This window comes from Neophocaena asiaeorientalis, unplaced genomic scaffold, assembly GCF_003031525.2.
Source record: "Neophocaena asiaeorientalis asiaeorientalis breed wild unplaced genomic scaffold, Neophocaena_asiaeorientalis_V1.1 scaffold432, whole genome shotgun sequence".
NCBI lineage: Eukaryota > Metazoa > Chordata > Mammalia > Artiodactyla > Phocoenidae > Neophocaena > Neophocaena asiaeorientalis.
In genome coordinates, this window is record NW_020174549.1 from 2,015,312 (window position 1) to 2,031,705 (window position 16,394).

General features: G+C 39.9%; 1 protein-coding gene across 1 annotated transcript in view; it reads left to right on the forward strand.

The window, feature by feature from the left end:
- Positions 1-16,394, forward strand: part of SVEP1 (sushi, von Willebrand factor type A, EGF and pentraxin domain containing 1) — a 186,551-nt gene that overhangs the window by 140,844 nt on the left and 29,313 nt on the right. The window contains exons 38-40 of the mRNA XM_024757284.1: positions 9,061-9,733; positions 11,393-14,184; positions 16,095-16,320. Coding sequence (XP_024613052.1) covers positions 9,061-9,733; positions 11,393-14,184; positions 16,095-16,320 — 3,691 coding nt within the window. The remainder of the gene's footprint in view (positions 1-9,060; positions 9,734-11,392; positions 14,185-16,094; positions 16,321-16,394) is intronic.

Below are 16,394 nucleotides of genomic sequence, written 5' to 3' on the forward strand. Positions count from 1 at the left end.
TATTACAAAAATAACTAGAAGCCATTCTCATCACTTTCTCACTCTTCTCAAAGTAAATGTGCATTTTTTTCTGTGTTACATATGTATCATAAACAAATATTCTGTTGATTTAAATGTTTTAATTTTCATGTACGTTGTTCATACTCTGAGTATCCTTTTGAGGCTTGATTTTCGTTTAACGTCGTGTTTTTTGCCTTTGTTGATAAATGTAAATCAACAGAATTCATTTTAACTGCTCTATAGTGCTTCCTTGTCAGAATGAGCGATCTCTAAGTTACCCATTTCCCTGCTGGTAGAGGGTTAATTGCTTTCCACTTTATTTGATGATACAGCAGTGCTGAAGTAAACATCCTTGCACATCTCCCAGTCCATAGAAGGAAGAATACCTCTGGCCTAGACACCAAAAGTGAGAATTGTTGGGTCATGAGGCATGCATATTTTTAACTTTATACTAGATAGTCCTTAATATTTATCAATTGTTTCCTTTAGAGTTTGTTTTTTGTATGTGTCAAATTTAAGAAGTTTTTCCTACTCTGAGATCATACTCAATTTCTTTGCCTTTCTGCTGAACAACTCAAAGATCTTAGAAAATATTTGTTTCTGTCACCCCTCTCATCTTAAATGTCTTATCACTATCTACATTTTACTTCCCTCTTATTTTACAACTTTCCAGATTAGTCATTTTTTTAATATACTCAATGCTTATTTAGATTTACTGACATTTTTATGAATCTTTCATAAAAAGCATTCATTTTTATGAATTGCTTTTTCCATCCCACTCCTTCCTTTGGGTTTAATGCTTCTACTTCCTAAAGTACATCCTTTTGGCAAAAGTCAGTATGTTACACAGTCTTTGTCTGAAAATAATAGTATTTTACCCTTGCTCTTGAATTATAGTTTAGCTGGGTATACAAGTCTACATTAATAGTTTGCTTCCATAAACATTTTTGAAAGATATTTCTATTGCCCTATGACTTCTAGTGTTTCTATTGAGGATTCCATCAGTCTAATTTAGTAGCCCTCAACCAGGGGCAATATTGCCCTCCAGGAACATTTGACAATGTCTGGAGATGTTTTTGGTTGTCCCCGTTGAGGGAAGGTGCTATAGGAACTAGTGAACAGAGTCTGGGGATGCTGCTAAAACACCCTACAATGCATAGGACAGACCCTCACAGCAAAGAATTGTCTGGTCCAATATGTCAGTAGTGCTGAGGTTGAGAAACTGGTTGAATTGTTGTTCCTTTATAAGTAATGTGTTTTTCCTTTATTTATTTTTTTAATTTGTCTTCGTTGTTTTGGTGTTTCTCTATGGTATGACTAAAGTTGTACTAATTGCCATTCATCTTGTTCAGGGCTCATTGTACTTCCTACATCTGAGAATTTGTATCTTTCACCAATTTTAGAATAAGCTATTTTCGCTTTAAATATTCTTTCTTCTTAACTTTCACTTTTCTCTATTTCTGTAAGTTTTATTAGATAAATATTGGAGCTTTTATTTCTACTTTACATGTTTATTAACCTGCCACATTTTCCATCTCTAAAAACTTGGGTTGCATTTGGATAATTTCCTCACATATATCTTCCAGTTCATTAATTTTCCTTTCTACTATCTATAAACTGCTTTTGAAATGTGTCCCCTTTTTTTGAATTTTTATTTTCTATATTTTTATTTTTAGAATTTATCTTTATTTTTCAACTATTTCTTTTTACATAGTCTCTTCTTTTTAAATAGGATTTTAAGGGTTTTTGTCCTTAATTATTTGAACATATTTATTTCATTTTTTTTTTTTTTTTAGATTTTAGACCACTTTTTCTATCATCTCAATTTATTGGTGCCCTCATCTTGCTGTTTGTTCTGTCTACTGACCCATTCATGATGGAAAGCGTGCAGGTGTGTTTTGTAATTTCAGATTCTGTCCTTATAGTGTTTGGGACTTGTTTGATCTGTGACAGTCCTTTAATGGTCTGAGTATAAGGATTATTTTTTCTTCTAGGTGCCCCAGGAGTATCACCATCCAAAAACCTAATTTTACATTTATTTATCAATTCAAAGTCTTTCCATACAAAATGAGTGGTATAAACCCTACCCTCAAGTCCACATGACATGCAGTCCTGGGTTCTGCTACCTTAGCCAGGACTTTGTTTTTCCAGCCAGATTCCCAGCAAATACAGAGATCTCACTTGTCATCTCACTAGGCCTCTAGGTGGAATTTTTCTGGTGAATATCCTTTCAGTGTATGTCCTTCTAGGACATAGATTCTTGCCAGAGACTCAGCTATTACTCTGTATTTCCCCTTTCCTGTCCAATCCAAGGGCAGCCATAGCATTCATTCACAGGCTTGCTTTTCTGTTTTTAATTTCCTCTTCATTTCTGGCACATGGAGATTTCCTTTCTGGTCAGCTAAGCTATGCATTTAAAATAATTTCTGTTGTATTTCATCAAGTGTTATATAGGGAGGGTGTTCAGACAATATTATAGCCAGAACTAGAAGTCAGTGCTTGTCCTCTCTCTCTTCACTCCTTTTCTATCTCTCCCCACCAAGGGATTGATTAGCATAGGTCAACATGCATTAATGTCTGTTCTATTCCAGGATGGAATCACTGTGTTCATGTCATGGCTTTTGTGTAATGGCTTTGGCATCCTGCTGTCTCCTTCCACTTCCTAAGATGCTGTTGGCCTGATAAGAATGTTAGGGCCTATTTCCCTCCCTAGCCCTCTTAATTCCCTCTTTTCCCTTGGGGCTGCCTAACACAGACCACTGACCTACACACCGTTTAAGCTACCCACTCCTGTTTATTGGGTGCACATACACACATTCTTGTTTTGGTCTCAGTATTTTTGTCTTCTCTTATTGGTGTTGTGCTTTGCATGGGCCTTTCCTTGGGTTAAGAAAAGAAGACACTCTCTCAAGATTAGGATAGAAGAGCAGAGACTTTAGGAGACTGGAGTAGTAAGATGAATGCCAGAGAAGAAAAGGAATAAGTCTGATTTCTGTCTCCTGCCCTGAAATTGGCCTTCCAAATTCACCTTTTATCAAAACATTACACTGGTGGTTTTCAGCTTCTTGCCTCAATTAATAAAATGTTCATTTGTTTCCCGTTTTCCTTTTCATCCTCATGTATACTCTCTTGGTGAGAAACTCAGTAGGAAGGAAGGGTCATTGACATCCGAACATCCTGATAGAATGTTTCCCTTTTGAGTCTTTTCAAATATAGACTTTTAAATGCAATTAGTGAATATACTACGATAACATTTTTGTAATCTTTTTCAATTGAAAACAGAACTAATTACCGATACAGATTTATATTTTCTATTGCTCTTGTTAAATTGCAGCCCTTTAAATATCTAGTATGCTGCTCTTTTAAGACTCTTGTAAGGTTCTTTTTCGCAGAAGAGAAGAGCTAATAACTCACTGGGGAGCCTTCTCACAAAGCTTCCCAGGCCCATGCCTCTTAGTAGGCGTTCACTCCATGAATCAAATCACTGAAAATTGCATCTGGAGATTACTCTGCCCATTTTCAAAGGATTTTTGTTATCATTCCAGAAGTATGATAATGTATTACAGCCAGTGTATCCTAAAATGTGTCATTCTATGACATCACTGTAATATCGATGGGACAATTTTCCTTGGAATTATGGAGGAAAACAGCTTGTTTTATAATACATATGGCCTGATTTTTTTTTTTTTTTTTTTTTGCGGTATGTGGGCCTCTCACTGTTGTGGCCTCTCCCGTTGCAGAGCACAGGCTCCGGACGCGCAGGCTCAGTGGCCATGGCTCACGGGCCTAGCCGCTCCACGGCATGTGGGATCTTCCCGGACCGGGGCACGCACCCGTGTTCCCTGCATCGGCAGGTGGACTCCCAACCACTGCGCCACCAGGGAAGCCCCATATGGCCTGATTTTTAATAACAGACTGCAAGGGTGTCCCCAATGTCTCTTGAACGAGAATACAAAAGGTCACACAGAGTAAAATTAATATGTTTTAGATTTGTACCAATTCCAATTTTTCCTGTTTTAGTAGCCAACGTATATAGGATGTATCTTATCTGTACAAAACTTTATCATTTTTAAGTGATTCTTTTACATAAGCAGGTGGAATATGTCTTCCAGAAATCTTAACACTTATTTAGATTTCTAACATAATGAAATGGTGTGGCTGTTTGATCAGAGACCAGTTATAGTTCTATCTAGGCAATAACTACAAATTAATTCCTCTTTTTTTTTGCCATTCAGAGATTATATCCTTCTTTAGCATCTTAAAAGACTAACTGATATATATGTTTCAGAAGACAGTTATTTTTGATAAGCCTCTGTCCCCATCTTCACTGAATATGCTGTCTAGTCTAAAGCACTGGCTTTATTTATTTATTTTTGAAGCCACTCAGTGTAAATTCCTCTGCTCCTCTGAAATGCCAGCCATTCAAGTATTGATAGCTTGGCCCCAAGGTTCTACAAATGGATCATTAGAGCTAATTGAGAGGTTTCAGTAAGGGATCCCAGCCCCTTCATAACATTTCCATGACTAAAAAATGATCCTACACTCTGGTTAAGATGCCAAGCTTGCAGCTTTGGAAGTGAAGGTGTTGGGAGACAGACATTTCAGCCAGCTCAACCTCAAATCTGCCTTTCTCTTTCTCATCAATGGACATGATTCCAAGTCTGTTCACTCTCAGAGTCACTGTGCTCTGAGCCTATTCCAATAGGTCTATAGCCCTTTTTGAATTGTGATACCCAGAGCTGAATGTGCAAATTCGAATGTAACTGCAAGAGAGATAAAAACACCAAGTCTAGGGACTGACACGTGGTACTTAAAACATGACAATTTATTTCATTTCTCTTCTTCTCTTTCCGGATAATTGAGTTTCTAAAGATGCAGTAACCCTTTTAAGGATGTCACCATTGACTCATTCAACTCATTCAAGGAAACTAAAGTCTTTCACATTGGCTGCCACTAAGCCAGGTTTCCCTTTGTGCAGTTTTTCTTTATTATCTATATACAGGACCTCCCATTTTATCTTTGTTAAATATTACCTAGTAAGATTAGAAACATTGAACTGCCCTGTTAAAACCCTTAACCCTTCACCCTACAGTTATGTGTTGCTTACAAACTGATGGGCTAAGGACAGAGTTCTGTGACATCAGAAGATATGAAACACCCAACTAGCTTACTTCTATTAACCAATAATACTCTTTGGGTCATCCAGATAATAAGCCACTTAAATATCTTTCTGTTCTAGCAGCATTTCTTCTGCTAAAATCTTATGAGGATCCTTGTCAAAGGAACTCTCAAAAACCATTTCCAGTTAATCTGTGCCTGCCACATCTTCACCATTAACCATCACAACTGTCAAAAACACACAAGAGGGCTTCCCTGGTGGCGCAGTGGTTGAGAGTCCGCCTGCTGATGCAGGGGACACGGGTTCATGCCCCGGTCCGGGAAGATCCCACATGCCGCGGAGCGGCTGGGCCCGTGAGCCATGGCCGCTGAGCATGCGCGTCCGGAGCCTGTGCTCCGCAATGGGAGAGGCCACAACAGTGAGAGGCCCGCATACCGCCAAAAAAAAAAAAAAAAAAAAAAAAAACACACAAGATCCTAGTGACCACTGCTTCCTTTTCCAGATGTTCATAGGCCATTCCTAACTACTTGTAAGTCCCCAGAAGCCCCCAGCTATATCACACTCCCATTTCTTTGCTCCTGTTACTTCTCTTCCTTTCCTGCTTCTTTCACGACTCCCCTCAAAAGCTATTTCATCTGGGACACAAAGTACATGCACTGACATTGCCTTGTACACTAGGGAAGGGATTCTTGCACACAGCATGGCCTTATTGCCTAATGAAGAACTAAATGTTGATTGAGAATCATAAAGAAAAGTCAAGTTCTTAAGTCAGAGAAAGGGATGGTGTCAATTCTAGGAAAGTATGGATAGTATTGAAAATGCAGTCTTTAAATTCATGTATTCAAGATACATGTATTTAGTGGTAATCTTCCATTATATTACAGAAGAGCTTTTTGCTATGATTTTCCATTAGGGAAGAGTCATTGGTGGAGATTGTCCAGCAGATCAGGGGTCAGAGGCCTAACTAAGTGCTACCAGATTACAAAACTCTGTTCTTGTGTCCTCAAGAGGCTTTGAGGAATAAGGAAGATTCTGGAGGCAGAGGCTTCTGCCTCAAAGCGGTCAGTCCCATTACCTAAAGGAAGCACTCTATAGATGGCACAATGGATCCTAATAAATCAGGGATGTCTCAGGTGATGTCTATAAACTTCAGCCAATGAAATACGGTAGCAACATCAAAGGACCCCATGAAAATAATGATGCATGGTTCAAAGTGTGCAAAGGCTGTAAATTGTGCTATAAAAATATAAAACATCAAGAGCCTCTATAGGAAGCATCCTAAATGCCCATCGACAGACGAATGGATAAAGAAGATGCGGTACATATATGCAACGGAATATTACTCAGCCATAAAAAGGAACGAAACTGAGTTATTTGCAGTGAGGTGGATGGACCTAGAATCTGTCATACAGAGTGAAGTAAGTCAGAAAGGGAAAAACAAATATCGTATATTAATGCATATATGTGGAATCTAGAAAAATGGTACAGATGAACCAGTTTGCAAAGCAGAAATAGAGACACAGATGTAGAGAACAAACGTATGGACACCAAGGGGAGAAAGCTGGCGGTGGGGGGAGATGAATTGGGGATTGGGATTGACATACATACACTAATATGTATAAAATAGATAACTCATAAAAACCTGCTGTATAAAAAAAAGATTAAACCAAGGATGTGACAAATCTGTACACTGAAACTACAGAACATTGATAAAATAAATTGAAGGGGATCCAAAAAACAGAGCCTCTATAAATGGAGCACATTCTACACAGGAATAGCAGAGTCTAGGCACTCAGACCTAGGGCAATGTATTTTTAATAATAAAATTATGCTTGTAACATTCTTTGTATATTTTCCTGGATCCTTTAAGACAGAAGCCATCCAAGAATTTATTCAGCTCAGATTCTTATACAAAGAACTGAGCTTTTCCACAACAATGAACTGCAGCACACCCTAACTGGAGACTGTGCTCAGCTATTGGGGAAGGCTATGAGTATTCACTTTGAGACCACTTCTATCCATAGCACGATATATGACTGTACGTAGGGTAGGAACACACATCTCTGATGATGATCTATCATTTTTTCCTTGATCTTTCTGTTTCCTATAGATTTCCTAAATCTTGCCAGAGCGGGTGAAGGAATTCTAATCTCCCTGTAAGAGCCGATTCTGTATAAAACAAAAAGGGACCTCAGGAGAAATGTTTGCTAGCTAATGACTTAAGAATCTTTGCTGAAGGACAGGTCAGATAAGTTGTACTAATGACACTGCCATACAGTTTCCACAGAACACCCACCGATTGCAATCTAACCGACCTCCTTTTAAAAAGAGAGAGGACATTGCAGCACTATTTACAATAGCCAGAACATGGAAGCAACCTAAGTGTCCATTGACAGATGAATGGATAAAGAAGATGTGGCACATATATACAATGGAATATTACTTAGCCATGAAAAGAAACAAAATTGAGTTATTTGTAGTGAGGTGGATGGACCTAGAGTCTATCATACAGAGTGAAGTAAGTCAGAAAATGGGAAGCAGTTGCTTGGCACAGGGAGATCAGCTCGGTGCTTTGTGACCACCTAGGTGGGTGAGATAGGGAGGGTGGGAGGGAGACGCAAGAGGGAGTGGATATGGGGATATATGTATACATATAGCTGATTCACTTTGTCGTATAGCAGAAACTAACACACCATTGTAAAGCAATTATACTCCAATAAAGATGTTAAAATAAATACATACATACATACATACATACAAAGGGAGAGTCATCTCCTAAAAAAAAAAAAAAGGAAGAGAGATAGAGCAACATCATGGGAAAGATAGAAGGGTTGGAATCCAGTAAACAAATTCCGATCCTACCTCTGCTGCTTGCACCCATGTGACTCTCAGCAGATTTCCTAGCCTGTCTGAACAACCATTCACTCATCTGCAAAATGAAGAAATTAATATTTCTAAACAGGGTTCAATTGGTGCCAAATTATTTTAGTCCCCTTACGCTTCATTATTATCAAGACGACGGACTGATCGGATGTTAGACAGTCCTTTCAAACTCCCTGTCCTCTTTCTCTTCAGTACAAAAGTGAGAATGAAAATCAGAATGACTCAAATGTAATTATTCTAATACTGCGTATCCTAATATTTTGTTCTGCTTCATTGAGAGAGCACTTGGTTAAGGGTTTAGGAATGCTAACCACATGGTTAAGGGTTTAGGAAACAATGGAGAATGAAATTATAATCCCTCCTTTAAAGTTCATTGATTATAAGCAAGTGGATACCTAGGAGTTATATGCAGGCTACCTGTGGTTCATCAGAGCTTTTGTTTCAAAGACTAGTGATCAAATTAAGCAACGGAAATCATCTATAGATAGATGAAGTTCCAACTTTGAATTGAGTCAGACAGGACCGTAGCTTAGTCCTCATTTTTATTTTTAAAGAAATGTGTAACAATTTTTAGAGTTTCTTTTTTTTTAACATCTTTATTGGAGTGTAATTGCTTTACAATGGTGTGTTACTTTCTGCTTTATAACAAAGTGAATCAGCTATACATATACATATATCCCCATATCCCCTCCCTCTTGCGTCTCCCTCCCACCCTCCCTTTCCCACCCCTCTAGGTGGTCACAAAGCACCGACCTGATCTCCCTGTGCTATGCGGCCGCTTCCCACTAGCTATCTATTTTACATTTGGTAGTATAAATAGCAAAATCCACTTCCCTTTCTGAACAAGCCCTAATATTAATAACAAGATGTATATCTTAAATGAAGGTCATTTGATCAATAAGCTCAAATTCAAACAGTAAATATTGTTTTAAAGGATAAAGGATAAAAGTAAAGTTATTGGTGGAAAGATTTAAAAAATAAAAGCAGAATAAGAAGATGCAAACACCTTTTCTCAAATAATGTGCTTAGTTACTGTTCCTTTCTCCCTAATCTCATAGCTACACCCTTGCCGGTCCTGACACCATTGAGTGCCTGGCCAATGGCAAGTGGAGCAGAAGTGACCAGCAGTGTCTGGCTGTCTCCTGTGATGAGCCCCCCAGTGTGGAACATGCCTCTCCAGAGACTGCCCATCGGTTATTTGGAGACATTGCATTCTACTATTGTTCAGATGGTTACAGCCTGGCAGACAACTCCCAGCTCCTCTGCAATGCCCAGGGCAAGTGGGTTCCCCCAGAAGGTCAGGCCGTGCCCCGTTGTATAGCTCATTTTTGTGAAAAGCCCCCTGCTGTTTCCTACAGCATCTTGGAATCTGTGAGCAAAGCAAAATTTGCCGCAGGCTCAGTTGTGAGCTTCAAATGCACGGAGGGTTTCGTACTGAACACCTCAGCAAAGATTGAATGTCTGAGAGGTGGGCAGTGGAATCCTTCCCCCATGTCCATCCAGTGCATCCCCGTGCGCTGTGGAGAGCCACCCCGCATCATGAACGGCTATGCGATTGGATCAAACTACAGTTTTGGAGCCGTGGTGGCTTATAGCTGCAACAGGGGCTTCTACATCAAAGGGGAGAAGAAGAGTGCCTGCGAAGCCACGGGACAGTGGAGTAGCCCCATACCCACATGCCACCCTGTATCTTGCAATGAACCACCAAAGGTTGAGAATGGCTTTCTGGAGGTAAGAGACTGATTCACAAGTGTCCATGGCTTTCATCGTTTACAGGGCCAGCCCATTGTAGCTTATTCAGAAGCAGGGACATGAATAGACTAATAGGTGAGTAACAGGAGCTGCTAAATCTATTGGTGGTAAATATTGGAGAGAATTTGATAGAGGTCATGAATCCTTTTAATCTATAGCTTTCTACCTTCTACTAGCATATAGGCACTTGAAATACTTCATAGCAATATTTTAGCCCAGCTATGACATTAGAATAAAATAGTTTTAAGAGATACTATTTTGATTTATAAAAAGTTATTCCATGATGGATGTATTGTTTATTATTATAGAAATCAAGGTCTAAATGGAACCTAGAGAAATCTGTTATCATTTCTTATTTTTAGACAAAATATGGGGGTAAACCATCCATTCACCATAAGGTGGTTTTTGCAGTTTTCTTTTAGGGAACCTAAAGGTAATTTCATCAGGACAAAGGGTTTTGTCAGATCCACACATATCCTCCTTTCTCATTACTATGTGTCTTCTCATTAAATCTATCAAGAAAACAGGAATAACAATCTATTCCCCCAAATCAAGGGTCACTTTAAAGAGATAGTATTCTAATTAAACACTTTTTTAAAACCCATGCCTACCTAGTACCTTTTCTCCTTTATATTCTAAAACAACAGTGAATGCCTTTTATTTAAGACTTTTGCTCAGATGTATTAGCTTTCCATTGGAAGAAGGTGTCTAGTATATGTAAGGAGGCTTTCTTCATTTATTCATTTAACAGATATTTCTGGAGCTCCTACTAGGTGCCAGGTAAGCACTGGAGATCTAGTATTTAATAACACGGATTAGGTCTGTGATGGCATGGTGTTTCCATGCATGTGGGGTACCCAAGGAATAGATAAATAAACAAAACAAATAATCATGTCCAAATACCAAGAAGTTCACGGCACCACAGAAGCTAGACGTACCATTAACAAAAGAACCATTGCAATCTTTTTCAAAGTTTTCATAAGTAATTCATCTTTGTACTGCCTAAACATGACCTCTTATTATGTTATTCACTTATATATTTGAATGTTGAGAGTATGAATATTAAATTTTTTGTTTAAAAGGTAAAATATTTCTTTTTATTTTCCACCCTTATGGTGCAGTTTTTTAAAATTATATTAAGGATGAACACAAAACTCTGACAGTAGGTCCATAGCCATAAAAAAATTTGTTTCTCTTATTATCTAACAGCGTAAACAAATGTATGTTTGTGTATGTTTCCTTTTCTGTGAGTAAGACAACACACGATAGCACTGCTTTGGTCGGTGAGATTTTCTTTAACTTACCAAGTAATTTATAATTTTTGGTATTGCTCCATCAGCTCATCAATCGTTTTAGGGACTATTGATCTTTACTTATTATGGGCTTACCACTGTGGCCAACATTTCTGCTGTAGGGATTACCTAATTTGACCTTCTGCCGTCCTTTTTGTTTATTTAAATAAAAAAAATAGAGTGGACCTATTGGAAAAATACAAGTCCTCATTTGCTTACGTCTTAATTGATACGTTTTAACATAGGCATTTTAGTTTAGTTCTTCTTTACTGTGATTTGCTGTATTTTGTCGGTTATATTACGTGTTATACAAATTGTACTTCATTGTTTGCTCCCTGTTATGCAGCATACAGCTGGCAGGACCTTTGAGAGTGAAGTGAGATACCGGTGTAACCCAGGCTATAAGTCAGTCGGAAGTCCTGTATTTGTCTGCCAAGCCAATCGCCACTGGCACAGTGAATCCCCTCTGTCGTGCATCCCTCTCAACTGTGGAAAACCTCCCCCGATCCAGAATGGCTACAGGAAAGGAGAAAATTTTGAAGTAGGGTCCAAGGTTCAGTTTTTCTGCAATGAGGGTTACGAGCTCATTGGTGATCATTCTTGGACGTGCCTGAAATCCGGCAAATGGAATAAGAAGCCAAACCAAAAGTGTGTGCCCGCCAAGTGCCCAGAGCCACCCCTCTTGGAGAACCAACTGGTTTTGAAGGAGTTGCCCACCGAGGTGGGAGTGGTGACATTTTCCTGTAAAGAAGGGAACGCCCTCCAGGGCCCCTCTGTCCTGAAATGCTTGCCATCCCAGCAGTGGAATGATTCTTTTCCTGTTTGTAAGATGGTTCTTTGCCTCCCTCCTCCGCTGATATCCTTTGGTGTCCCTGCTCCTTCTTCTGCTCTTCATTTTGGAAGTGCTGTCAAGTATTCTTGTGTGGATGGGTTTTTCTTAAGAGGAGATCCTACCACCTTCTGCCAGGCTGATGGCACCTGGAGCTCTCCACTGCCAGAATGTGTGCCAGTAGAATGCCCCCAACCTGAGGAAATCCTCAATGGCATCATTGACGTGCAAGGTCTTGCCTATCTGAGCACAGCTCTCTATACCTGCAAGCCAGGCTTTGAGTTGGTGGGCAATTCTACCACTCTTTGTGGGGAAAATGGTCACTGGCTTGGAAGAAAACCAACCTGTAAGCCCATTGAGTGCCCAAAGCCCAAGGAGATTTCGAATGGCAAGTTCTCTTACACAAGCCTACACTATGGACAGACCATTACCTACTCTTGTGACCGGGGCTTCAGGCTCAAAGGTCCCAAAGCCCTGACCTGTTTAGAGACAGGTGATTGGGATGTGGATGTCCCATCTTGCAGTGCCATCCACTGTGATCCCCCACATCCCATTGAAAACGGTTTCGTAGAAGGTGCAGATTACAGCTATGGTGCCATGATCATCTACAGCTGCTTCCCTGGGTTCCAGGTAGCTGGTCACGCCATGCAGACCTGTGAAGAGTCGGGATGGTCAAGCTCCATCCCAACATGTGTACTCATAGACTGCGGTCTCCCCCCTCACATTGATTTTGGAGACTGTACTAAGGTCAGAGACGGTCAGGAATATTTTAACCAAGAAGAAGACATGATGGAAGTTCCATATCTGACTCCTCACCCGCCTCATCATCTGGGAACAGTGGCTAAAACCTGGGGAAACACAAAGGGATCTCTTGCTACACATTCAGCAAAATTCCGGTACAACACCCTGGTTTCATACACCTGTAATCCAGGATATGAGCTCTTGGGGAATCCTGTGCTGATCTGCCAGGAGGATGGAACTTGGAATGGCAGTGCGCCATCGTGCATTTCAGTGGAATGTGACCTGCCCGTTGCTCCTGAAAACGGCCTTTTGCATTTTACAGAGACTACCATGGGCAGTGCCATACAGTATAGCTGCAGACCTGGGCACACTCTGGTGGGCTCCGACGTAAGACTTTGTCTACAGAATAGAGAATGGAGTGGTACTTCCCCACTCTGTGAGGCCATCTCATGCCCCAAACCAAATCTAGTTATGAATGGCTCCATCAAAGGAAGCAACTATACGTACCTGAGCATATTGTACTATGAGTGTAATCCCGGGTACGTGTTGAACGGCACTGACAGGAGAACGTGTCGAGAAAATAAAAATTGGGACAGGAACGAGCCAGTTTGTATTCCTGTGGACTGTGGTTCACCTCCAGTCTCAGCAAATGGCCAGGTAAAGGGAGAGGAGTATACATTCCAAAAAGAGGTTGAGTACACTTGCGATGAAGGGTTCTTGCTGGAGGGGGCCAGCAGTCGTGTTTGTCTTGCTGATGGAAGTTGGAGTGGGACGACTCCCATCTGTGTGCCTGTCAGGTGTTCCCCCCCACTACAGGTGGCGAATGGGGTGATGGATGGCCTGGACTATGGCTTCGGGAAGAAAGTGGTGTTCCATTGTCAAGACGGCTACGTGTTGCACGGTGCCCCCAAACTCATCTGTCAATCAGATGGTAACTGGGATGCCCAGGTTCCTCTCTGTAAACCAGTCAGCTGTGGCCCTCCTGAAGATCTGGCCCATGGCTTCCCTAATGGCTTCTCCTTTTATCATGGGGGGCATATACAGTATCAGTGCTTTCCCGGTTATAAGCTCCATGGAAGTCCTTCAAGAAAGTGTCTCTCCAATAGTTCCTGGAGTGGCAGCCCACCTTCCTGCCTGCCTTGCACGTGTTCCCCACCAGTCATTCAAAATGGAGCAGTCAACAGGACAGATTTTGGTTGCGGACAGGCAGCTCGGATTCAGTGCTTCAAAGGCTTCCAGCTCCTGGGACTTTCTGAAATCACCTGCGAAGCCAATGGCCAATGGAGCTCTGGCTTCCCACGCTGTGAACACACTTCTTGCGGTTCTCCCCCAACGATACCAAATGCATTCACCAGTGAGAGTGGCTCTTTGGAGGAAAATGTGATAACTTACAACTGCAGATCTGGGTATGTCATCCGAGGCAGTTCAGATCTGATTTGTACGGAGAAAGGGACGTGGAGCCAGCCTTATCCTGTCTGCGAGCCCCTGTCCTGTGGACCCCCACCACCTGTCTCCAGTGCAGTGGCAACTGGAGAAGTACACACCTATGGAAGTAAAGTGAAACTCAGGTAAGACCATGGCTCTAGAGTCTCCAAGGGGCACAGGCAGGAGGGTTGTAAAATGAAAAGTGATAGGTCAAAAATTTAGCTAACTGGGAAGAAAACACCCTCTCTGGGCTGCTGTCCAAAAACTGAAGCTTTTAACACTTGGCTTTATTCTATCCACAATTATGCAGAAATCCATTGACTTGTAAGAATAAATTTCTACACTTTCAGACTGTAGTTCCTAATATAATTATCATATTCTGTTGCGCTTCATGGAACAGCAAGATCCTCTAGCTAGCTTTAATATCTCTTAAATCACAGGCTCTTTTTTAAACATCATGCTGATAAATTTCTTTGGTATCACCTAATGATTATATTCATATATGCAGATGTTGGGGGAATAAGGCAAAAGCTGAAGAATTCAGGTCAAAAATCACATACTTTAATTGGTCAACATTAATAGGGAGATAGTCTTGAGGGGACATCCAACCTATGCTGTCTGAGCAAACTAAGCATTTAATGCACAGATAGTGATTTCTGCTGAAAAGTTCTCTATTTGAAATGTAGTATTAAAAAAAGATGAGAAAATATGGAATGAATTTATAAATTAGACTTTTATTGGAATAAATGCCTGTAATGTATAAATATATCTCAACCCTCTAAATCAATTTAGATTTTACTGATATCTCTGAAGGAATTATGGATTATCCTTCACATATTGGCTTCTTAGATTTTATTAATAATTTAATAACTCTTCTCAAGCTCGTCTGTTGTAGACATTTTAGCTCTACCTTCATTTTCTCTTAATTACAGTAAGAAATAGACCCAAGGGAGGATTGTCACTGTAATGAAACCTAAAGAATAGTGGATTATGCACCAAGAAGAAAAACAAAAATTATTGCTCGCTTTTGACATGCATTTTCAATTTTCTATTTGGACGTTGGTGTCTCAGATAGCTTGAGAAATCACAATAAGACCTGCTTCCCAAGACTCTCCTGTTTGTTTTTCCTTGTGTGTTGATTGTGTTCAGATCTTCACTTATTAGTAAACAGATCATTCCAAGTTTGCAAAACCTGTGACTGCTACCTAGCCTGGTAATTTATGAAATTTAAAAAATATATCCACCCAATAAATGTTAGTTAATTAAAAAAGCAGCATAGTATAGTGGTAAAAGCATGGACTCTAGAGCCAGATTCCATAGGTAGGAATCTCAGCTCTGTCGCTTCCTGGGAAAGTTATTTAATCTCCCTGGTGTCAGTTTCATCATCTGAAAAATGGGCATAAAGAAAATAATCACACCTATTCATAGGGTTGACATGAGAATGGGTTCATATTTGTAGAACAATTAGAACAGTGACTAGAATTTAACAAATGCTCCGTAAACATTTGCTGAATGAAAAAATGCAAATTTAAAAACTCACAGAGGGTTTTAGAGCCCGCTTGACTTGAGTTTGAACACCAATACTACTGTTCCATGATACCTACCTACTAAACAGGATTAAAAGACACACCCTATGTAGAGGACTTCATTTGGCACAAACTAGATTCCCCAAAAATGTTAATTGTGTTATATTCTTACTAGTATCTGAGTCTATTTTGGACTTCGTCTAGAGTTTCTTGAACTGTTAGATATTTTCATAATAAAAATAAATTTAATAATGATATTATCCAGAACAAAGGTAAATCATGTCAACAACATTTAAAGCAACTTTAGACTTGGCTAATCCTTAATGTGGATAACTAAGGATTCATCTGGTTGTCATTGTTTTCTTGGTGTTTTTGCAAGGCAGCTCCGTCCCCCTGACATTTGAGTCATTTTTAATACATCACATAAAATGTCTACTAAGCTTTATAACAGTTTCTTAAATCCAAGAATAAGTCACCAACTATATTGCACTCCCTTTAAGGCACTCATTTTTACTTTTGCATTGCAGGTGTCTAGAAGGTTATATGATGGATACAGAGATAGACACATTCACCTGTCAGAAAGATGGTCGTTGGTTCCCTGAGAGAATCTCTTGCAGTCCTAAGAAATGTCCTTTGCCAGCAAGCATAACACACATACTTGTTCATGGGGATGATTTCAGTGTGAATAAGCAAGTTTCTGTGTCATGTGCAAAAGGGTATACCTATGAGGGGGTTAATATATCAACATGTCAGGTAAGATTATCTGTCTTAATTAGAACATGTAGGGTATAACTCATTTATGTATTATACTATGTGTGTGTGTGTGG